This window comes from Neovison vison, chromosome 2, assembly GCF_020171115.1.
Source record: "Neovison vison isolate M4711 chromosome 2, ASM_NN_V1, whole genome shotgun sequence".
Classification (NCBI taxonomy): domain Eukaryota; kingdom Metazoa; phylum Chordata; class Mammalia; order Carnivora; family Mustelidae; genus Neogale; species Neogale vison.
In genome coordinates this window covers 48852394-48876654 of record NC_058092.1, presented here as the reverse complement: position 1 = coordinate 48876654, position 24261 = coordinate 48852394, and the positions used below count along the sequence as shown (strand labels likewise).

Sequence of the window (24261 nt, the reverse complement as noted above, 5' to 3'; positions counted from 1 at the left end):
TTTCCCCCACCAAGATAAACCGGGTACTACTAGCCAAACAAATTCACTCTTTCAAAACTGAGATTGCTGCTATACCTTGGAATCATTTTGAACTCAATTTTCCCTACAATGTATAAAGGTGTGTTAAAAAAAAAAAAGAAAAGAAAGGAAAAGAGCACACATACAAGGAGGCTAAACAATATGCTATTCAACTATCAATGGGTTAACAAAGAAATCAGAGGAGATAAAAAAAAAAATACATGGACACACAATGATAACCAAAACACTACAGTCCAAAATCTTTGGACTACAGCGAAAGCAGTTGTAAGACGGAAGTTTATAGTGAACCAGGCACACCTCAAGAAACAAGTCTCAAACAATGTATCCGTATACCTAAAGAAACTAGGAAAGGAAGAGTAAACAAAAGCCAAAGATAGTTGAAGAAAGGAAATAATAAAGATTAGAGTGAAAAAAAATGACACTAAAAAACCAGAGAAATAATCAATGAAACCATAAGCTGATTTAAAAACATAAAACTGAGAAGCCTTTAACCAGTTTCATCAAGAAAAACAGAGTCAACTCAAATAAATAAAATCAGAAATGGGCCACCTGGGTGGCTCAGTTGGTTAAGCCACTGCCTTCAGCTCAGGTCATGATCCCAGAGTCACAGGATCGAGTCCCACATCAGGCTCCCAGCTCATGGGGAGTCTGCTTCTCCCTCTGACCTTCTCCCCTCTCATTCTCTCTCTCTCTTTCTAATAAATAAATAAAAATTTTTTAAAAATTTTTGAAACGAAGGAGGAGAAACAGTAACTGACAACCACAGAAATACAAAGAATTACAAGAGAAGATTTTGAAAAACTATAAGCCAGTATATTAGACAACTTGTAAAAAATGAATGGATAAATTCCTAGAAACATACAATTTTTCAAAATGTAATCAGGAAGAAATAAAAAAAATTTAAACAGACCTATTCTAAGTACTGAAACTGAATCAGTAAAAAAAAAAAAAAAAAAAAAAAAAAAACAAAACTCCCAATAAACAAACATCCAAAATCAGCTGGCTTCACAGGTAAATACTACCAAACATTTAAAGAGTAGTTAATACCTATTCTTATCAAACTATTCCAAAAAATAGGAGGAAAACTTCCAAATTCATTCTATGAGGCCAGCATGACCTTGATATCAAAACCAGACAGAGACACTACAAAAAAAGAAAATTAGAGGTCAATATCTCCAATGATCACAGATACAAAAATTCTCAACAAAATATTACCAAACCACAGCAATGGCCACGGTCGCCAAACTGTGGAAAGAATCAAGATGCCCTTCAACGGACGAATGCATAAGGAAGATGTGGTCCATATCCACTATGGAGTATTATCCCTCCATTAGAAAAGATGAATAACCAACTTTTGTAGCAACATGGACGGAACTGGAAGAGATTATGCTGTGTGAAATAAGTAAAGCAGAGAAAGTCAATTATCATATGGTTTCACTTATTTGTGGAGCATAACAAATAACATGGAGGACACGGGGAGATGGAGAAGAGAAGGGCGTTGAGGGAAATTGGAAGGGGAGGTGAACCATGAGAGACTACGGACTCTGAAAAACAACCTGAGGGTTTTGAAGGGGCGGGGGGTGGGAGGTCAGGGTACCAGGTGGTGGGTATTAAGGAGGGCACGGATTGCATGGAGCACTGGGTGTGGTGCAAAAACAATGAATACTGTACGCTGAAAAGAAATTAAAAAAAAAAAAAAGAATACACACACACAAAAAAATTAGCAAACCACATTCAATAACACATAAAAAGGAACATTCACCATGATTAAGTGAGCTTTATTCCAGGCTCCCAAAGGTGGTTCAGTATTCACAAATCAATGTGATACATCGTATCAACAAGAGGAAGGATAAAAACCATGTGATCATCTCAATAGATGTAGAAAATCATTTGACAAAGTGTAGTATTCACTCATGATAAAAACCCTCAACAAAGTAGGTTTAGAGAGAACATATCACAACATAATAAAGGACATATCTAAAAATCCCACAGGTAACATCATGCTTAATGGTAAAACACTGAAAGTTTTTCCTCAAGATCAATATCAAGATAAGGATTTCCATTCTCACTACTTTTATTTGACATAGTACTGGATGTCCTCACTGCAACAAGCAGACAAGAAAGGAAATAAAAGGCACCTAAAGTGGTAAAGAAGTTGTTAAACTGTTACTATTTGCAGATGACATGCTATTATATATAGAAAACACTAATGATTCTACCAAAAAACTCTCAGAATAAATAAATTCAGTAAAGTTGCAGGATACAAAATTAATATATAGAAATCTGTTTTGTTTCTATATACTAATAATGAAGTAGCAGGAACAGATATTAAGAAAATCCCACTTACAACTACACCAAAATAAAATACCTAGGAAAAAATTTAACCAAGGAAGTGAAAGACTTATATTCTGAAATCTTTAAGAAATTGATGAAAGAAATTGAAGATGACACAAACCAACAGAAAGATATACCATACTCACAGACCTAAAGAATACTATTAAAATGTCCCTAATACCCAAAGCCATCTACAGATTCATTGCAATCCCTATTAAAATACCAACAGCATTTTTCACAGAAGTAAAACAAATAACCCTAAAACTCTATGGAGTCACTAGAAACCTTGAATATCTAAAGAAATCTTGAGAAAAAACAAGGCTGGAGGTATCAGAATCCCAGATTTCAAGACATACTACAAAGATGTTGTAATCAAAATAGTCTGGTACTGGCTTAACAACAGACACATAGATCAATGGAAAAGGATGCAGAGCCTAGAAATAAATCCACACCTATATGGCCAATTAATCTATGACAAAGGAGGCAAGAATATACAATGGAGTAAAGACAGTTTCTTCAATAAGTGATGCTGGGAAAACTAGACAGCTACATGTGAAATAATTAAAGTGGACCCCTTTCTTACACCATACACAAAAATAAACTCAAAATGGATTGAAGACCTAAAACCATAAAATTCCTAACAGAACACATAGGCTGTAATCTCTTGGACTTAGCAACATATTTATAGTTATGTTTCCTCAACCAAGGGAAAGATAAGCAAAAACAAACTACTGGGACTGTACAAAAACAAAAGCATTTCCATAGCAAAGGAAACCATCAACAAAACGAAAAGGCAACCTACTAAAGAGGAGAAGATATTTTTAAATGATGTATCCAATAAGGGGTTAATATACAAAATATGCAAAAAACCACTACAACTCAACACCAAAAGTACAAACATTCTCATTAAAGAATGAGCAGAGAGCCTGAACACTTTTCCAGAAAATAAATACAAATGGTCATCAGATACATGAAAAGATGATTAACAACACTAGTCATCACAGAAATGTAAATCAAAACCACAATGAAATACTACCTCACAACAGTCAGAATGGCTAAAATAAAAAACACAAGAAACAAGTGTTGGTGAGGATGTGGAGAAAAAGGAGTACTCGTGTACTACTGATAGGAATATAAATTGGTGCAGTCACTGTGGATGACAGTATGGAGGTTTCTCAAAAACAAAGAGAAATCCCATATGATCCAGTAATTCCACTGTTGGGTATTTACCCAAAGAAAACCAAAACACTAAATCAAAAAGATATATGCACCCCTATGTTTACTGCAGCATTATTTATAATAGCCAAGATATGAAAGCAACCCAAATGTCTGTCAATAGATGAATGAATAGAGAAGATGTAGTACACACACACACACAAACACACACACAGTTGAGTATTACTCAGTCATAAAAGAAGAATAAGATCTGGCATTTTCAATCACATGGATGGATCTAAAATGTTTAATGGTAAGTGAGGTAAGTCAAAAAAAGACAAATACCAAGTGATTTCACTTACATGTTAAATCTAAAATAAAACAAAATAGAACAGAACAGAACAAAACAAACGAACTCCTAAACACAGAGAAGGGGTGAGTGAGACGATGGGTTAAACAGATAGAAGGGATTAAAAGGTACAAATTCCCACTCATAAAATAAATGAGTCACAGTGATAAAAAGTAGAGTGTAGGGAATATATTAAATAATATTGCACTTGATCTTAGCCAAAAGGCCGAGAAGCGATATTAAATAATATTGCAATAACATTGTATGGTGATAGATGGTAACTAAACTTATCTTGGTGAGCTCTGAGTAATGTACAGAATTGTCAAAATCAATTTACTATGTACCTGAAACTAATGAATGTCAATTATACGTCAATAGAAATAAAAAATAAAAATAAAATTAAGCAAAAATGTTATAAATAACCAGTAACTGAAATAGAAACGAAGCATTAATTAATTAAATAAAAAATAAGGATAAGAACAGAAAAATTCTAGATTTATAAATTAATTTCTATTTGTCAATATGTAATTAAACATTTATGGATGTTTACCATGAGCAAATTCTTCTTATTTTGTGGGGAAAAACCCAATATATAGATCTTTGACACTATCTCTAAGTGAAAAATAAACACCTATCGAAAAACACCTGCCCTAGGAAAAAAAATAGCTAGCTGATGATAGAGATGGACTAATACCAAAGTTTTCTGATACCCAGTCCTTGTTCTTTTTTATCAATAAGAAATTAATTTCATACATTTTCTTTTTCTTTGTCCTAAATTTGTTCTTACTGAATTTAACCGGTCTCATATTCTTACTTCATTAGTTAGATAAGACTGAATTTGTCTTCTAAGGTCCTGGTTTAAAGTACTATACAAACTTAATTACCCAACATATTCTTATAAAGGTGATGTACTAAGACCAGGTTTGGACGAATCATATAAAAAACATCAGCATCAAAAATCTCACCACCCAGCCTGATGTAAGCCCTGAGAGAAGTAAATCTTGGTCTGTTCAGTTCATCACTTCACTACATCCAACCAAAAATGACCTTTTGTACTCATGAGGATATTGATCACACCGTTTGTATCTACCAATATAATATACCGATTCCATTTATGTCATCAGACTGCTTAACTGGAGGATACACTAGACAGGCATTCTTCTGAAAAGAGCAGAGTATCACTTGAAGAAGCCTGGATTATAATTTAGTATCTGCATATTTATTTACAAAAATCTGAATCAACCTAAGCTTCTTAACATGTGAAACAGAAAAATGTATCAGATAAATAAGTAAAATTTTTACTGAATGTCCACTAAGTCCTAAGCACTGAATATACAAATTAAATTAATTAAACTAAAACACATTTAAAGATTTTATTTATTTATTTATTTGACAGAGAGAGATTACAAGTAGGCAGAGAGGCAGGCAGAGAGAGAGAGGAGGAAGCAGGCTCCCTGCTGAGCAGAGAGCCCGACGCGGGACTCGATCCCAGGACCCTGAGATCATGACCCGAGCCGAAGGCAGCGGCTCAACCCACTGAGCCACCTAACTCGGTCACTGACTATAAATCTCAGAATCCAGGTACTAATAGAATACTCAAGATTTGTAGCTTTTTAATGATAGAACTTGGCTAGGCTTAAGATCTCCTGGTTACATAACCAGGTACTCTGTGACAAGATACAATAGTAAATTGTTGTACTACTTTCTATAACAATGTAGATTGTTTCTAGAAAGCAAACTTCCCCAAATAAACTTTGAATTGATTGAAATTCACTTACCTTGCTTCTTTTCACAATTGACTGCACAACCTAAAATAAGCTGGAGCAATCTCCCAAGCTCCACAGAATCCGAACATTCAGTTATTTGGTTTAAATCAGGGATAAGTTCTTCAGAAATCTGCTGCCCCAAAAACTGCAGTATTGAGACAATAAATTAGATCACTCATTTCTGTAGATTACAAAGACTTTATTACCTTTAACTATTACAAGGAAAACAAATTAAAATAGGATTGTGAAATGGCTCAGACAAATTAACAAATTGATAAATCCGTAATTATTGACTAAAACCAGTTGGCAAAGCTCAAGCAGCATCCCAGAATTTTGAGTAACCAACCAACAGCAACTAAAATGGTTTTACATCCAATATCCTTTGATCCCACCAACACAGGGATTAAGAAAGCCCTAGACTGATCTTTTATGACAAAACTTAGGCCTTTCCAAAAATAAACAGATTTATGTTAAGCTGAAAGATAAGCATATTTTGGTGCATGACTGATTAATAGAAAAACACAATATAAACCATAACACTTGCAAATGAACAGCAAAAACATTAAATCTAACTGGATTAATCTTTCCTGGCTTTATCTTTCCTTTTTTTTTTTTTTTTTTAAGCTCATTAAAAAGTTTTCTTGGCATTAAAATAGCTCTAAATGAGTTTGAGGCATTAATAGGTTGAAAAATTTCAGTCTTAAAATTGCTGGAAAAAATTACAAGTATAAATATGTGACAACTTTAAAAAATAGAAACCAGGTCTTTTGATGGCAAAAGCAAACCAAAAGTTTCCAAACATAAGCAATAAGCTTTCTTATATCAAATAATCATACTGGGGAACTTGTTATGATACTGAATAAGGAAAAAAACCTACTTGAATAGTACTATCTGAAGTGACACTAATACAACTTTCATTTTGCCTTTTTCCTAATTTACTTGTACAAAAGCATAATTTCACAGTATACTTTTGCTGCTGTTTGCATTGAGAAGAAATGTTAAAATAATACTTTCCATAGGAAAAACTTCAATTTAATTATAAAGTCTACTTTATAGCATTGCATAAAATCAAATCATTTAGAAATAAAGGTAATTCTCTTGGAGAAAATAACAAATATCAAAAGTATTAATATAGAAGCAACATTATTTTACAAATCAATATATTATGTTTAAGCCTGTTCATGTTCACAAAATGAGTGTTCTGAAAATAGCAAAAAAAATATTCTAATTATGAATTACGTTTTAGTAAGATGTTATAAACAAAAACCCAGATTTTTTTTTGTTGTCGATATAAATATCATATAAAATTCTATATTTAAACAAAGGCAGATTTTTTCATACCTCACTGTAATAACTCATAATTCCTTGAAGTACCTTCTTTAAATTACTAGCCTAGTGGGGAAAAAAAGAGTAAGAATTCAATAAATTATTTCAAATTAGTAATGAAAGAAAATTTATGCCAAGATGAAAGACAAATAGAAACTCTGGCCTCATAAAAATGACAATAAAAAAACATGTATTAGAGTTTTATAAATACAAGCATATGATATTTTTAAACATGAAATCTTTGATCAAAGTTTGATTAAAAGTGTCTTCATGCTTCTGCAGGTTAACCAGAGTAGTTCTACTTAAAGTGAGCTGCAGTGGAGTACCAACTTTAAAGATTTAGCTATGAGCATGTCCATCTCCAAGTCACGAGTGAGTAACAGGGTTTCTACTTATTCTCTTGACCCAAACAACAGATAACAGGACACCGTTACCCACTAGACAGTGTGGAACTCTAATTTCTGAGAGAAGAAAAACAAAAAAGATGAGCCCAACTCTAGCCCAAGATTTCTCTCGGGAGGCAATTTTCATTCCATGAAATAAACTGGTAGAAACTAAACAAAGCCTGATGTTCTCACTGAGTTGAGGAGATAGACATCAGAAGTTCAGGAAGGCCAAGAAAGTTAGAATTTGCAGGGCAGACAAATAAAGAGGTAAGCACTATGGAGAGAAAATGCTTCAGAAATCTGCACAGTGGTTTGTCACTTTCAGCTGAATACCAATTCACATGTGCATGGGTGAAACTCATTGAGATTAAACAAAAATAATTTCACTTTTTTTTCATTTTTTTTCCCAGTCAAGAATAACTCCCAAGAAAAAACAATTCAAGGAAATTTAAGTGGAACAATTCCCAGAGATTACACAGGGCCACAAAACATTGAAATTCCCACCAGTCAGAGTGAAGAGACTATCTGCATTAACAAGCACTCACTAAAGACCCAGAAAGGTCACACCTTGGTAACTGGTCTAATCTAGCCCTAGAGGAAGAATAAATCTAGATCTGTCTCCTAACCTTCAAAGCTTTGGAAGGATCAAACCAATTCACCAACTATCTTAACTGCCTGCAAGAACAAAGTCCAACATTCTTTAAGGAAAACACAAAATTCAGTGCTCAACAATGAAATTCATACTGTCTATAGCACCCAATAAAAACTACTACACATGTGAAGAAACAGGAAAATGTGGATCATAAGGAGAAAACTCAGTCAATAGAAATGTGCCAAGAAATGAGAAATGAAAGAATAAGAAGACAATAATGTTAAAATTGCTAGCTTCAAAATGTTCATGGATTTAAATGAAAATGGGAATATAAGAAGAGAAATGGAAGATTCTCTTTTTTTCTTAAAGAAAAAAATAGAGATGGTCTCTAGATAAAAAAAGGAAGACTCAACTGTTAGGCATCTATACGAAAGACCTAAAATAAAGACAGATTAAAAGAATTTAAAAAAAGATACACTAAAGCAAAAAATAATAAAATTTAATTTTAATTATTAATTTAATATATGACAAATTAAGACTTCAGAACAAAGGTCGCCAGAGATTAAAAAACGGCCATTCATAATGACAGATTCATTCATCAAGAAGACATTCAAAAATTAATGTATATAAACTTAAGAACAGAGATTCGAATTATATGATTTAAAAGTTAGCAGAACTGAAAGGAGAAATCAACAAATCCATAATCATTATTAGAGATTTAAGGACTCCTCTTCCATAACTGATAAAATAATCAGCCAGGAAAATCAATAAAGATATAAAAGAGGCAATAGTACTATCAATACATTTAACATAATCCATCTGCAGAATACATGTTGTTTTCAGGTACACAAAGAACAGTACCCAGACAGACCATATGTTAGGTATAAAATAAGTCTCAATAAATGTCAAAGAATTTCTCAATATAGAGTTATGTTATCAAACAAAAATTGAACTAAATTAGAAATAAATACAAGAAAAGTACCTTAAAAATCCTCAAATATTTATAATTTGAAATACCTACTTCTAATCTACCTGTGGGTCGAAAGAAACCCCATGGGAAATGAATAATTTTGAACTGAAGGAAAACAGAAACACAGTATGTCAAAATGGGTGGGATGAGTAAGGCAATGTTTAATATTAGGAAAATAAAAGACTAAAACTTGGGATTTCATTTCCCACTTTAAGACACAAGAAAAGAAAGAATATGTAAGTAGAGGAAAGGAAATAATACAGAGAGGAAATCTATGGAATAGAAAACAAAAGCTAGTTCTTAAGAAGAAACCAAACAAATTTGAAAAATGTCAAGCCAAACTTATCAAGAAAAAAAAAAAAGGCAAAACATAAATTGCCAACATCAGTAGAGAAAGAGGATACATCACTAAAGATCACAGTCATTAACATATATTATTAGCAAAATAGTTAAAAACAACTATATGTCAACAAATTGGATAACCTAAATGAAACACACAAATGCCCAATAAGACACAACAAAACTGACCAAAGAAGAAATGGAAAATCCATCTGGTAGTTTCTTAGAAGGTTAAATATATACCTACATGATGGGACACAATTACATTCAGGAATTTACTGAAGAAAAATTAGGTATATGTCCTTGCAATTATACCCAAAGTAGGTAAACACAGAAACGATTCCAAGATCCATCAGTAGGTGAATGGGTAGGTGGACTGTGGTGTATCAATGTACTGAAACACTACTCGGGGGAAAAAAGAAAAAGGAAAGAATTCCTAACACAGGCAACATGGATGAGTCTCAAAAACATCAGTGAGTGAAAAATGCCACACACAAAGAATAGCAAAGAATATATAACATCTGATTCCATTTATATGGAACTCTAGAAATCTACAGTGACAGAAAGCAGATCCATGGGCCAAGCGAGGAGTGGGGATTAACTGGGAAGATGCATATAAGTGCATGTTTTGGGTTAATAGAAATGTTCCACATCTAACTACAATGCTAGTTACATAGGAATATACATGTGTCAAAACTCAAACTGTACACAATAAAATGCACCCTTAGGTTAATTTATTAAAAAATGTTTAATTGATCTTAGTGTTAATTTTAAAATCACTGTTTGGATTAAGTGCTTCTACTACTTATTCTGCATACCTTTATTCTCCAGTTGTCACCAATATCCTCTTTAATTCGGCTTAACCAAGATTCATTGAACCAAGCTACATCACTGAAACAAAAATACAAAAGGAAAACATTAAAATGTTTTTGTTACATAAAAACTACTAAATTAAATAAATATTGTTATAACAATATTTTATATCCTAAAGCCTCCCCTTAATAAGAATAGTAAATATTATTTAAATGAATCCACTGAATTTTTAGTGATTCCTAAGGATTTCTTTTGTGATTTCTCATAAAAATTACTTAATTCATTAACATTTTCAATTCAATATACATTTACTAAGAATGTCATATTAGATACTCTGTTGGCAGGCAGATGTAAAAGTCCCAATCCTAAAGGGGGAAAAAAAGAAGAAAACTAACATTTTTAATGTGCCTACTCTGTATCAAGCACTGTGCCTGCTGCTTTTCCATAGTGCAACATTTCAATATCATAGTAAGTGGTAAAGGATTGATTATGATTATCCTCAAACTTACTCTTCAGGGAACAAGATGAGAAAAGATAAGTGATTTTCCTAAAGTGATACTAGTACATGGCAAAGTCCAAAATAAATCTATTTGATTATAATTGAGTAGAATAAGTGTAATGAGAAATCTACAAGGACAAATTTAGTTTTAAACTTGTAAAGTTAAGTCATATTAATATGGAATGGCAAGACAAAGAATTGCTATACTGATTTCTTAGGTTTTAAAGAATAACATTTTTAACATTTGGCTAGAGTGAACTGTGCTAATAGATCATACATACTCTAAACAAATATTTGGGGGCGCCTGGGTGGCTCAGTGGGTTAAAGCCTCTGCCTTCGGCTCAGGTCAGGATCCCAGGGTCCTGGGATCAAGCCCCGCATCGGGCTCTCTGCTCAGCAGGGAGCCTGCTTCCTCCTCTCTCTCTGCCTGCCTCTCTGCCTAGTTGTGATCTCTGCCTGTCAAATAAATAAATAAAATCTTTAAAAAAAAATAAACAAATATTTGGATGTTTGATCTGAGTAAGCAATTGAGCAAGATTAAACTTCATATGCAACCTCATAACTCTCTGGACATACCCTTCTTTTGCTTTTTTGTACTGACACATCTATATATCTTAACTAGACTCTTGGTCCTAACATTTAGCCCCTTTTCTCATATTTCCCAGAACTTCAGTGAAACTCAAGGGACACCCAATAAGGGGACATAAGACTGAGAAAGCAAAATATGGATAAACTGTTTTATAAAAAAAACTAAGTAAGAATCAATATAAAAATTATTTTTTAACTCCATGATGGTATTTGTCTTCAACAGTTTAACCAACTAAATACAGACAGTAATTAACACCTGTGGATTACTATACACAACATAGTTGTTTTGCTTCAACAGACACCCTGACACTTTCCTTCTTGAATAATCTAAAGGTTTACTTGCTTAACACATCAGACTGTGATCTGTACAGATGCATGTACAACTGGCCTTTTATATATTAAGACCTCAAAGTAAAAATCTATCAGGAGAGGTTCAAGATACCAGATTTCAATGATTACAGCTAAATCCAAGCACTGGTGTTAGAGTCAGGCCAAAGCTATGCAAATCCAGGGTTTCAGATAATTACCTTATTCTTTGACTTTAACCTCCACTTCATGTATAGACTGAATATCTGAGTACCTCACAGAACAGTAAGAACTAAATAAAATAACATATGTATAGGGTATATAACAATGTTTTATAGTTTAATAAGTACTCAGATGTTGGCTATCAGGATTTATCAATTCAAATGCTCAAATATGTGCTGAGTAAATGAATGAACAAACAAGTACATGGTACTTGAGGGCTCTGGGTTTCTATATTCTTGTCTCACTCTTTTTCCTCTAGCAAAAATGTCTAGTCAAAGGCAAAAGAAACAAGCAGAGAAGCTATCTATAGTTTAAAGTGGCCAAATTAAGCCTTTTAGGGGAAGTCACATGCTATAATATTTATAGTTCTAGTGGGTTGAATTGTGTCTCCAAAAAGATATGCTCATCTCTTAACCCCTGACACCTGTGAATGTGACCTTATTTGGAAACAGGGTCACTGCAGACATAATCAAATTAAGATGAGGTCAAACTAAATTAGGGGTAGGCCCTAATCTAATATGACTGGTGTCCTTCTAAGAAGAGGAGAGGACATACAGACAGAGAGGGAAGACAGACACATGGAGAAGAGACAGAGATTACAGCTTTGCTCGGGTGGGGGCACCCAGAAGCTGGAAGAAGGAATCATCCTCCCCTACAGGCTTTGGAGAGAAGATGGACCAGCCAATATCTTGATTTAGGACTTCTAGCCTCCAGAATTATGAGAGAAGAAATTTTTGTTGTTTTAAGCCACCTACTCTGTGGCACTTTGTTATGCAAACCCTAGGAAATGAATGCAGTTGTAGTTAACAGTTTTTCCTCATGTGCTTTTTTTTTTTTTAAATTTTATTCATTTATTTGTCAGAGAGGGAGAGAGAGCAAGCACAGGTAGACAGAGAGGCAGGCAGAGGCAGAGGGAGAAGCAGGCTCCCTGCCGAGCAAGGAGCCCAATGTGGGACTCGATCCCAGGACGCTGGGATCTTGACCTGAGCCGAAGGCAGCTGCCCAACCAACTGAGCCACCCAGGCGTCCCCCTCATGTGCTTTTTAAAGATCTACATATATTTTAAAAAGAGATATACACAGATTATGTATTCAGACCAGAGATAATAATTAGGGACTTGTAGAACCCTAACGATAAGCCCATGGTTCCCATGTCTAAGTTACACAGTTTGGGCACTGAATTTCTGTTTTTAAAGACTTCTTTTTGGGGGGGAATGAGCCAGCATGGGGGGAGAGGGTCAGAAGGAGAGGGAGAGAGAATATTAAACAGACTCCATGCTGAGTGCAGACGCTAATGTGGCACTGGATCTCATGGCCCTGAGATCAGGACCTGAGCTGAAATCAAGAGTCAGATGTAAACAAATGTGCCACCTGGGCGTCCCGGGCACTGATTTTATGACCTTATTCTTTAGCATACCTGCCTCAGGTGAATAATAAAAGAATTATTCATTTAATCCTGCTACTTCCTTAGAAAGCAAATTTTCCCTTCTCATCTTCGGTAACAACTTTGATTTGATTTGATACGAGTCACAGTAGCAATCAATGCAGTAAATAAACTGTAACATATACAAAGAGCTTGAAGTGTTCAAAGAAATATGCTAAAATGCGCCCATTTAGCAGGAATATGAGAGACTGATCCAACTAGGAAAAAATGTATGCTTCCAAGTTTCACTATCCAAATCCAGACTTCTGGAAAGGAACAAAACAAGAAAGGAACTGAAAAAGAAAAATAAATTTTAAATATTCCTTAAATGATAAGGAAACTTAGACAGCTAAGTACATGCAAAAACAGCCAAACAAAGCAAAAAAAGAGGTTTCGATCAATTTTAGGCCAGACTTATGTTTTATGAAAAAAGAGAGCTTTCTAATGGGTTGACTATTATATCATTTTTAGAGAGAAGTATTAGTAGACAGTAAGAGACAAAAAAGAAAACAAATAAGAGGAAAATCCGAGAGAGGATCAGCAGTGACTGCAGAATCCACCAGATTATGGAAAATTAGTTGGTGATAAAGGGTAGACTTTAAATTTGAATTGGCCCTACTCTACCCATCAGGTACAGTATAGGGAGTCAAAGAGCCACTGTATCACATCTTGGCAAAAATAGGTCTCTTCCATTATGTTACAGTAGAAAAGCTATCAGAGTCACCATAACACATATAAATAAGAGCTTTGGATGGCACTGTTGAATCAAAGAATGCATACCAGCCTTACAGTCCATACCAACCACAATGTAGCTGCATCTACACCAAAACCCACAACTTATTGCAATGAGAAAAGGCAAGGTGTACATTCTAACGACAAAAAACAATGAGGACTTTTCCCAAGTCAATATCCAGAAGGCTTCCTTCTGACCAATGAAATCACTTTGAAACTAATCAGGGTATAAATAAAAAAATGTTTAAGAACCATTTTTAAGAAAACAGAGGAAGAAGGCATATTTTAGAATGACTACCAAAAAAATGTTAACATGTTAAGTTTGTCTCTTAACGTGTTAATCTTGAGTTAACCAAAAAAATCTGTCTATTTAAATTACATCATGTTGAAGATGCCAAGTAACTAGAATTTTGACATTTTAAGTTGTTTTTCTGAGGGTGAGAACGAATTTTGGCAAATCCACCTACAGGGTTTTCAACGTCAATCACAACAAAACTTGACAAAATGATGGCAAGAATTAAATAAACAATCTCTGGCTATGAAACAAGTGACAGAGGTAGGATTCTTGTCTCATTGAAGGATTATTGTAAGAGTAAGCAAGTACAAAATCAATATGACTATCAATTAATAAATTGGCTCCATTTGTTCCTACAAGGTGTAGAACTCATATTGCAGATGTTATAATCGTAATCCTTGCACAACGTTTGGCAAAAATTGGGAAATAATGGACTTAAGAGCTTTTGATACTATTAATTATACCTAATGGGGCTAACCCAAACAGAATTATTAGTTAAGATTCCTCAATATTTGTGACTTCAAATTTCTTTTATACCTCATTTTATTATTGGTAGAGTTATAGAAGTTCTACTTTTAATTCAAGTATAGATTTTAAAATTTAATATATTCCAAATCCAGTATTTATATTTCAGTTATCTCTAAAATAATAATCTTCACGCACTGACAGCTTCCAATAACAGTAATACAACTGGAAAAAATTAAAAGCAATTATACCATTCATTTAAACTATATATACACTATATATATACACACTATAACATGTGTCTGTGAACAGAACAAGTTTAAAATTAAAATCTCTTAAATAGATAAGAATCCTGTTTGCTCATTTAGTTAAGATGGACCTCTGCGAATAAGCAAGAAATAATCAGGTTGTAAACTTTTTTGTTCCCCAGATGCAATAGTGTGTTGGTACCATATGACTCTCAGGACTTTGTAGGATACAGTTTCAGTGACTTTTAGAATGTGAGTCTAAGCTTTCTTCCTTGGTATTGGGTTTACAATTCTTTCAGAATCAGTCTAGACCACCACTTACATTTGATGAAGAACTTGCGCCATGGCAACTCCATTAGTCAGCTGTTTGACATCTTGACAAGGTGCAGCAGTATTGAATGTCTGCAGCTAAAATGACACAGAGCAAATTACTTCACTGCCTCTTTATACTTACAGGGTAGTGTTACCAACCCTCCCAAACATATATATACATAAATGAACATGACCGAGCTAAAAATTGTCCTGTTTTGTTTAAATTCTGATTGTGCCTAACAAATGAAACTATATTAATAAGTTTCTATGGCTATGTAATATTTTTATAAAAATAAACACTTAACAATTCATAAAATCATGAATAATCATACATTGATACAGTGTATGAAGTATTCCAGAATTTCTGAAAGCTACATGTAATGCTCTTAAGACAGACAGCACTGTGTTCATTTTTAGGAGAATAACATCAAAAAGAGCTTTAGGAAAACCTATTATTTCAAATTAAAACTTCACTCACATCATGTGGTAGGACAACAAAGGCTAGAAATGTCAAGTCTAAAACTACGTAATTGACCACTCAGCTCTGAAATAAGGCAGGGCCTTAGCCTGCCATCCAACAATTAGTCTCAAAGCATGAACAGTCCAGAGCCCACCCATCATATCAAGTTGTTTCTATCCACTTCGGCTTTAGATACTACTCTTTTCAAATCTCTATGTTGAACATTCATGTTCATGCTAAAAAGAGAAGTGGGGGTGCCTGCGTGGCACAGTCAGTTAGGTGTGTGACTCTTGGTTTTGGCTCAGGTCGTGATCTCTGTCTGGGTTGTGAGATCAAGCCCTGTGTCAGGCTCCACACTCAGTGCAGTATCTGCTTATGACTCTCTCTCCCTCTCCTTCTGCCTTTCCCCTCTCAAATAAATAAATCTTTAAAGAGAGAGAGTAAGCAATAAGCAAATACAAGACAGAAGAATTTTTCTAATAAGCAAATACAAGACAGAAGAATTTCTGAAAAGCAAATTACAACAGAGCTACAATGGTTCATATACTTCCTAGAAATCTCACCTGAACCCATTTTGATCTTAAACACATTATGACTCTCTTTTCCTATACATATTCATCTCCTTTACTATTCAATCATTGTTCTTTAGTTCACCACTTAACTATCTTAATCTGATACAATTCTCTCCCCATGATTCACATTTAGTGATTGAGATTCTATAAATTTATCTCCATTATCCCAATACAACATGAAAGGATGACACAGACATATCTAGACACAGTCACTTTCAAAGTATACACACAAAGATAGTTTACCGAGCTCCTACTCTCGTAGGCACTGTAATATATGATGGGGTTACAAAGGAAAATCACCAGTTTTCTACCCTCAAGCAGTTTCAGTCAGGAGTTAAGGAGAGGAGAAAAAGACATAAATTATTTCTCGAAAATGCCATTCCCAGTCTCATGACACAGTATGCACAAATTGTTCTGAAACAGAGAGGGGTTAACTAATTTAATTAGGGCTGTATTTAGGAAAGACTTCGTAGGGATGATGCCTGAACAGAAGGTCTTGAGTAAAGAAAGGGCCAAGACAAGGAAGCTTCAGGAAATATAAACATTGTAAGAATGCAAATACCTGAAAAGAAATGGTATTTTTAGGCAACATACAGTTTGGTATTACTGGATTTCCAGTGCAAAGAGGAAAGAGAAGGGGTGACAACCAAGGAGGGGTAAGAAAACAGATATGGGTCAGGACTCTGGAGGGCTATGAGAAGCCTGGGCTTACCCTTGATGGTATCATCCTTATAACAGGAAAGAGAATAGTTTCTACCTCAAAAGATGGTGGTGAGAATTAAACGAGTTGGCAAAAAAAGCAAACTTAGATCAGCACCTGGCACACGGTGCAAGCTCAACAGCTGTTAGCCATTAACTATGATTCAGGGTTTCTCAAAGTTTGGAGTCGAAGAACAATACGTATGAGAATCCTTAGACATATTAAGTCAGAAAATCCCTAAGTGATTCTTGTGCACGCCGGTTTTTAGAATCGTCACTCTGGGTGATGATGAATCACTAAAGAGTAGTAAGGAAGAAAGTGACACCTTTAGCATATTTTGAATAGCAGCAATAGTGACACAGAGAAAGGAAGGGAGTAATTTTACACCTGAGTCTGATAGAAGGTTCCTGCAATGGTCTTGCTGATAAAATGGACGGCTTAAGAGATAATTAAGGTAGGGGCACCTGGGTGGCTCAGTGGGTTAAGCCTCTGCCTTCGGCTCAGGTCATGATCTCAGGGTCCTGGGATTGAGTCCCACAGGGAGCCTGCTTCCCCCCTCTCTCTCTGCCTGCCTCTCTGCCTACTTGTGATATCTCTCTCTCTCTGTCAAATAAATAAATAAAATATTTTTTAAAAAAAAGAGATTAATTAAGGTAATGCTAACTAAAAGGACAGAATGAATTGATGGAATTTAAAATATAAAATAACCAGGATTTTGTAATGAAATGGATGTACAGGGAAGAAAAACCCCAGGGGATCTTTAAAAAGAAGACAATCACATATTTTCAGGTAAACTGTGGCTCCTACTTTTCAACCCTTCCAACTGACAGTTTCCTTCACTGACTTTTTACAAAATGTATATAAGTTATCTAAAAAGGATGATTTTAGAAGCACAGAATATTAAGTAGTAAAGAAATATGTAAAAATGTACATATACTAAGTAGTTGTCTTGTCGCCCACCATGTCAATTAAGATTAATTTTTCCTTCCTACAAACACAGAAATCAAAGTGTCTCTTGAAAGTTCTTTAACTAGTTGCAAAGTAAACTAGATAACATAGATTATGAATTATTTGGCCAAATATAAAGGCTTTATAACTAAGAAGAGTGAATAAATTAAAAAGTTTGGTATGGGTAAGGAGGCCAAAACAGAGGGCAAAGGAAAAACATCTCCTTTCACAATATTCTTTGTAGAAGTGAAGAAGCCAAAGTCTTTTTAGTGAGTGGCTCAAAAGGGACGGACAGAGCTTCCTCAGTAACCACAGTGTTCTGGCAAATAACCACCTTAGTTTCTTCTTTATCTATAAATAAAGCAAATAATCAGAACTGTGGAAATGTTGTCCCTGAATTGCTTCAATGTAAATGTCACCAAAATCAAGGGGAAAGGGGGGATTTTCACAACTGACAGCCAACAGAAAGCTGAACTTTGGGTCAGCTCTATTCTCATATTCTCTTCCTCTACGTGCTCATTTCAGAAAGAAGATTATTGTTTTGAGTTTCATGGTTTTCATAAAAATGATTCAGCCTTCAATATTTTTTGTTAATCTGGGCATCTATTTGGCACGAGTTTTTCCTTCACCTGCCTATCAAAGTCAAGGAAAACAAGAACTGAGAAAACCATTAAAACAAATATGGTTCAACTCTAATTTTATTGGTGAAATCAAAGTCCAAAAATTTTAAATTTCCAAAAGTCACCAAGCTGAGAGACAGAATTAAATTTTTCTTCATATGAATACTTAAAACTCTCATATACTCCCTCTACCTTGTAAACGGTGCCCAAATTTATCCTTCAGCCCTAAGTTTTTTGCTAAGTAGCAGTATAACATTTTTAAGAAAATTAATTTAAGGGCGCCTGGGTGGCTCAGTGGTTTAAGCCGCTGCCTTCGGCTCAGGTCATGATCTCAGGGTCCTAGGATCGAGTCCCGCATCCGGCTCTCTGCTCGGCAGGGAGCCTGTTCCCTCTCTCTCTCTCTCTGCCTGCCTCTCCGTCTACTTGTGATCTCTCTCTGTCAAATAAATAAATAAAAATCTTTTAAAAAAAAAAAAAAGAAAATTAATTTAAGATGAGTTTCAAATTATAAAATATAACTTAATTGCCAAAAGAGGCATCTCTTTCCTAACCAGCTTTTCTTTATGAGTTCTCAAATTGTTAATGTTGATTGTACTGTCCCAGAACACCATCTGGTGCTGAAAGAACACAGTCCACTACCAACTCTCTTCTCATCTCCATGATTTAGCCCCATCATAACTTTTTAACTTTTATCTCCTACTAGTTCCCCTCAACATGTAACATCACTCAGTATGGTAGGGAACACATTAAGAGATGAGAGGTATCATGACAAGATGTGTGTCTTCCACTACCTCTTTTGATCTACTGCCAAAGGAGACCATTTACATTACTGCCAGGGGTTCTTCCCTGTGTTTAGAAATTCATTTCCCCTGATTTCTACTGAAATTTCTACTGCTGAAATCCATCAATCCTCTACAATACAGTTAGAAGTTCACCCCAGGTATCGACAAGAACCTACTTAATGGTGAAATACTAGTCTCTGAGGTCAGGACCAAGACCAGGATATTGACTATCACCACTTTGATTCAATGTTGTATTGGAGATTTCAGCCAGTTCTTGTTCCTGGGGACAGAGCAGAAAACCAGTCATACAAGGGCTATGATCCCAAGGAGCAAATAGGAGGACTTCAGAAACTGTTAAATATTATAGACACAAAGAAAGTGGGTAACAGGTTACAAAGGGATAGGAATGGGGGTGGGAGTGGGGGGAGGCAGGTCAATCACTGTTAACTGATTAGGAAAGATGACAACAGATCCAAGAACCAAATGATGAAAAGAAGCCAGCCACTAGAAGAACTAGAAAGAGAATATTCTAGGCAGAGGAAAGAAACGTTAAGAAAGACCTGATGTATTAAAAACTGCTTAACTTCCTCAAGACATAGAAAGAGCAGCATAGTAGGCATGGTGAGTGTGGCATCAGGAGAGTTTGGAAAACTTGGGGAAGTGAAGTGACATCAACAATGCAGTGACTGGCAAAGACAAAATAAGATACCAAAGTTCACTGGGAATCATCTGGACAGGTAAAGAGAAGCCAACAGACAGAAGAAACTAAGGCAGAATATCATTTCACAATGGAAGCATCAAGTAAGATAAGAATAATATATCATAGTTTGTCAAATCCAGGAGGTGAAGGCCCTAGAAAAAAGAAACTCAAGTGCAGTGGGTTGAGGAGTGAATGTCAGTTCAAGAAGTATAAAGGATGAGTATTAAAAAACTCAAATAATTTGACTGCACAGGAAAGAAGAAATACAGTGTGGTTTTAAAAGGAAGGCATGGCTCTTTGTTCTTTCTCTTTAAGATAAGGAAGATTTGAGTAAGCTTACATGTAGAGAGGAAGGAACCAAAGGAGAGGAAGAAGCTGTAAATACAGAAAGAGAATAAATGATAAAGCAACATTTTAGAACAGGTATAAGGGACGGGATCTAGAGCAAGAGCCAAAGATAAGGAGGAGTTCATTTTCCTGAGAGGAGAAAAGTTGGGGGCTCAAACAGGCTACTGACAAAAGTTTGCAAAGAGAAATAGGGGGAACCGTGTGGTTGTTCTTAGTCTTTATATGGCTGGGCATGGTTATGCCAACAGGAAGACTTCACTATAACAGCATTCGTAAAGGCAACAACGCTGCACAATAATTCCACCTTCTCTGCAGTGTTTCAGCAGCCTGAGAACTGGAGAAGCAAATAACCTGTTACACTCTGTCATCTATACCAGTTTTGTAGTTTTGAAGGAATACTGCCTCTCATTGTAAAAGTACACAGCTCTACCACTCCAGCAAAAAAATAGAAATTTCTTCGATTATTCTCAGTATCTGTCTTCCTTAGTGCCCTGACCAAAGCAGGAACTCAGTAAATATTAGTTCAAAGAATAGAAACAGTCACGTAACATTTTAAAATACTATGATACAATTCAAGAAAATCCTATACTTCTCCACCACCTCGTATAAGTCAATGACATCATAAAGACTAAGTTTACTATTTAACTCAGATGTTTGAAGCAATAAAGTAATAGATTAGGATACACCCTTTAATTAGCCAAAAACACCTCATTAAAAGCAATGTTTCCTCATTTCATGACAGTTTTAAAATACAGCATCTAAATCCCAATACTTATTTTAAATGAAAGTACAGATGAACAGTTAGCTAATTGCCTTTAACTCAGAAACTCTATATACTTGTATTCCACTTATAACAAAAGCTATTTACCTCTATACTGTTTTAAATTACGGTTATTTCCAGTAGACTTCATACAGGGCCAGAAATCTTCTCTGATTTCTCTCATTCTTGTGAATTACTCAAATTAGGAGATTGCTAGGGAATCTCATCAACAAATTACTACCTCCTGATCCAGTCTGTATACATCCCATAGTGTACACACTCCTTTATACACAAGTAAACAACAAGTTTGGGGATGGGCACCATCAAAAGCACCTTGTGGACACACCATTAATTATCAACCTTGCCCGATAAAGTTTATAAATAAACTACTGGCTGAGCACCTCCAAAAGGTGAGACATCATTTTACTGAGGGGAACACTGGAGACAGAGTCTGCCTGTCCAAACCGAAAACAAATTAATTAGAAATACTAAACATGCACAGGGGAGCCTGGGTGGCTCAGTGGGTTAAATATCAAGGACTTCATCTCAGGTTTGTAAGTTCAAGCCTTCCTGGGCTCAGAGTCTACTTAAAACACACACACACCAACCCTAAACACGCACAAAGTGCAAACGAAAATGCCAAGTCTCTTTCTTTAAAGAAAATGCTGTCCACTCAATGGGGGAGGCAGCAAGAAAAGGGAAATATAAGCCTCCCACCCCAACATATCTTTTTCTGCACACAGGAAATATGTGCAAATATCCCTTCTAAATGCCTTCTACAAAATCAGATGTCCTGGGATCCTGGAGGAGCTCTCATGATTCAGGAACCAAAACCACCTCTTGGCCACCTGCGTCCAAGCAGAGCAAAGTGGTTCCGGTGGGAGGGAAGTTTCGGAGGGGGCCTTCGCTCCCGAGTGGCACAAAGATCCGTATAGGAAGGCTCTTCAGCAGACAGAAGGCAAGAGAGTCGGTGGCCCAGAAGGAGAAAATAGGGCGGCAAGGAGTAAAGGGGATGGACACTAGGCTCCAGCCACAGCTGTCAGAAGCACGATCAGGGGAGTAAGAGGAGCGTTCTCCGTCCCTACCTCCAGAGCTCCCTTTACCCCCCCCTCGTCTCCCACAAACATACACACACTCGAACATACACACACACCTGCCTCGAGACCCGCAGGTGGCACTCTCGCGGTCAAGGGCGACGGGAGACGCGGAGGGCAATGAGCCGAGTCCGCGGCGCAGGTGGCGCGATTCACTCCCCAGGCTCACCTGCGGAGAACCGGGGGCCCCGGGCAACTCGCCTGGGCCCCTCGGCCCCCTCGACCTCTCGTACTCACCCAGATGATAAGGCTGTCGCAGAGCGGCAGCTCGGACTGCGAAAGCGGCTGCGTCTCTTCCATGGTCGGGGCCGCCGTCTACGACGCCGCTGACACCGACACCTCCCTCCTCCCCGCGCTCCGCCAGGAGCCGGCGTCGACGACCTGCGCGCCGGCCGGGAGAGCTCGGTAGCCAGGCCCAGCGCCCGCCCGGCTCACGCGCGGAGCCTCGCGCTGCCGACGTCGCCGGCGTAACCCCCTCCTCGCCACCGCCACCGCCCCCGTCCCCGCTCCGCCCCGCTCCGTGGCTCGCCCCCTCCCCCGTCTGGCCAGACTGCGCGGCTCTGCACCTGAGCCCCGCCCCCTTCCGCCCCTCCCCTCCCTCCCCTCCCTCCCCTCCCTCCCCTCCTTCCCCTCCTTCCCCTCCCTCCGCTCCCTCTCCTCCCCCACTTCCCGCCCACTCCCGCACACCTCTCCCCGCCGCACTGAGTGACCAGAGCGCGCACCAGTCACAAAGAAAGTAGGTGCCCGAGAGGGGCGTGCGGGGCGGGAGGGGGCGGGAAGAGCGGGGATAGGTTGCGCAGGAGGGATTGCTGATTGGACGCACCCTCTTGGCTTTGACCAATCAATGTGAGACAAGACAGCCTCCGGGAGGGAGTGCGAGAGGGTGGGAAGGGGTTTGTGACCTGGCAGGTGCGGTGAGGACGGTGGCGGGGAGCGCGCGTGCGCGGCGAGCGTTGTAGAGGCTGAAGCTCGCGCAGCCCCAAGGGCGAAGAGGCAGCGGGGCTCCAAGCGTAAGTAGGGCGGGCTCAGGCATCTTCGCGCCTCCTTTCTCGAGGTAGGGCAGCTCCTGGCTACACCTGAGGAGACCCACGCTCTGCTGCCATGATGTCTTCAGAAACAGATCCTACCCAAGAATAAAAACCACTCGCGATAGGGAGAGCTGATTATCTCCTGGGCGTTCGTTGGCAAAGGACATTTTAATTTGCAGACATGGGAAAGAAATGTGTTTGCTAAGGAGGGAAAACTACCATAAAGCTGTTTTAAATAAGCTCTCACGAGATCACGAGCCAGGCCACGGACAATTTTATTTTAAATGGGGTAAAAGGGAGGACCATTTTCAGGTAGGAAAATGGAAAATGAAATCATCTTTTACTTTTCAAAAAACATGGAATTTAACAATGTAAAATGCTCCCGATTTTGTCTTTTTTTGAGAAGGGGGGGTGACTTAAAGTTGGAAGCTCTCCAAGGTACTGATGTATGGCTTAGGCAGTTGAAATGGGTTGGGATATTCTTAATCTTGCTGTTGATTTCCATCACTTCACTCATTCATAAACTCATCAATTCATGCGCTGTGTAAAAATGCAGCTGGCTCAGTTATATTACTGCGTCTTTATATTTAGACATTTTTAAAACTGATGGATGACTGCAATTAAAAGCCATCAAATGTAAATCAGTCTCATTCTAAAAATAGAGTCCTTCCATTTGCTATCAAGTCTCTTAACATTATTCCAGAACTTTCTTACCCCATGTGGAGTCATTTTATATTTCTGGACACTAGCAACATCAGTAAAGTAATTTAATGAAGAGGAAAAGATCTAGGAATTGAAGACCTGGTCTTAGTCTTGACTTTACTCCCCACTGCTTTGTGCTGTGGAACCCAAGGTCTACATTTCTACAGTGATGCTAATGACACTAACCTTCCAGGTCTCCCTCACAGGGACAAAACTGATACTGGGTGTGAAAGAGTTTTATGAATTGAATAGTCTTTGGAAATACGAGTTACTACAATCATACATGCTTATCACGAAGAGTCACAAGTGAATTACTAGGAATATTTAAGAAGAGTAACTGGGGGGCAAATGAGTTACCCTTCTAAGCTCTGTAGAAGCAGAAAATAGAT

The 24261-nt window shown here is 37.1% G+C and overlaps 1 protein-coding gene across 1 annotated transcript in view; it reads right to left on the bottom strand.

The window, feature by feature from the left end:
* The window catches only part of HOOK1 (hook microtubule tethering protein 1), a 66656-nt gene extending 44081 nt beyond the window's left edge, over positions 1-22575 (bottom strand). The window contains exons 1-5 of the mRNA XM_044238343.1: positions 22380-22575; positions 15169-15254; positions 10075-10147; positions 6985-7035; positions 5656-5788 (exon numbers count right to left, since the gene is read on the bottom strand). Of these exons, the coding sequence (XP_044094278.1) occupies positions 5656-5788; positions 6985-7035; positions 10075-10147; positions 15169-15254; positions 22380-22442 (406 nt within the window). The 5' untranslated portion in view covers positions 22443-22575. The remainder of the gene's footprint in view (positions 1-5655; positions 5789-6984; positions 7036-10074; positions 10148-15168; positions 15255-22379) is intronic.
* Positions 22576-24261: the final 1686 nt, after the last annotated feature.